The sequence below is a fragment of the Cariama cristata genome, unplaced genomic scaffold (assembly GCF_000690535.1).
Source record: "Cariama cristata isolate BGI_N322 unplaced genomic scaffold, ASM69053v1 scaffold23561, whole genome shotgun sequence".
Lineage (NCBI taxonomy): Eukaryota > Metazoa > Chordata > Aves > Cariamiformes > Cariamidae > Cariama > Cariama cristata.
Genome location: NW_009600153.1, coordinates 297 through 1,401, shown reverse-complemented (window position 1 = coordinate 1,401; position 1,105 = coordinate 297). Strand labels below are relative to the sequence as shown.

Here is a 1,105-nt window from a genome sequence, read left to right as displayed (position 1 = left end):
GAGGCTCTGGCCTCAGAGGAGCGTGTGGAAGAGCAGGAGAAGCCGGCGACCGCAAGAGCAGAGAAGCGAGTGCAGCAGCCTGAGGAAGGCAGAGCTGGAGACAAGTGTGCCAAGAAGCCGCCAGCCAAGAAAAAGATCATTAGCCTGCAGGCTGTGCTGGCTGGGAAGCCCCAGGAGGTTCAGTGCCCCAGCTTACCTGTGGTCATGGAGGAGGAGGTGAGCAGGACGGGCCTGCCCCTTGGTCCCAGGGTGGGGTTGACCGCAGGGGACTAACTGGTCTCTCCACAGGAGGGTGGCATCGACCAAAGAGGGGTGATCACGGAGGCCTTTGCTGGGGATGACGTGGTTGCTGACTTCCGCCGGGAGAAGCACAAGGCAGAGCAGGCTGCGAAGCCGCAGCCGGTGAACCTGGTGCTGCCGGGCTGGGGCGAGTGGGGAGGCACAGGACTGAAGCCCAGCGCCAAGAAAAGAAAACGGTAAGTGTGGAAGAGCTGCAGCAACGTGCCTCAGCCCGGCACCGGGGCCTGACGTTTCGCTTGCCCGGCAGGTTCCTGCTCAAGCCGCTCCCAGCACCTCCCAGGAAGGACCAGCACTTGCCCCATGTCATCATGAGCGAGCGGCGCAACATCCATGTGGCAGCACATCAGGTGGGTGATGCCTGGCAGCAGCGAGCGCGGCAGGACCCAGGCTGGCCAAAACCTTCCTATCACCCATTCCCAAAATGTCTTGAATCCCTGCCCGTAATCCGTGCCCGGCCCCTTAGTTTCCAGTTTTAACAACCCAGAGGCCAGCAGGGCGATGGAGGGAGGAGGAATTTACAGGACTGCTGCTCCCTTGATGGCTCCTGCTGCTGTGCCAGCCCTGCTGGGGTCTGCTAGAAGAGGGGAGGGAGCGAGGTGGTCAGCGGGGCAGGGGACCAGAAGCACGATGTGAGCGGATCTTGGACAAGTGGGAATCGGTGGCAGAGCGGGATGAACGTAGCTGCCAGGTAGCTGGGGGAGTTACCCCGCTGCGCTGTTTCCCCGTAGGTCAGCGATCTGCCCTTCCCCTTTGAGAGGCACCAGCAGTTTGAGCAGAGCATCCAGATGCCCGTGGGACCCACGTG

The 1,105-nt window shown here is 62.2% G+C and overlaps 1 protein-coding gene across 1 annotated transcript in view; it reads left to right on the top strand.

The window, feature by feature from the left end:
• The window catches only part of LOC104169123 (U3 small nucleolar RNA-associated protein 14 homolog A-like), a gene marked incomplete at its 5' end in the record, with an annotated part of 4,886 nt that overhangs the window by 3,586 nt on the left and 195 nt on the right, over nt 1-1,105 (top strand). Inside the window, 5 exon segments of the mRNA XM_009709942.1 lie at nt 1-216; nt 289-476; nt 548-647; nt 1,029-1,101; nt 1,104-1,105. The exon segment at nt 1-216 is cut by the window's left edge and continues 26 nt beyond it; the exon segment at nt 1,104-1,105 is cut by the window's right edge and continues 195 nt beyond it. Of these exon segments, the coding sequence (XP_009708244.1) occupies nt 1-216; nt 289-476; nt 548-647; nt 1,029-1,101; nt 1,104-1,105 (579 nt within the window).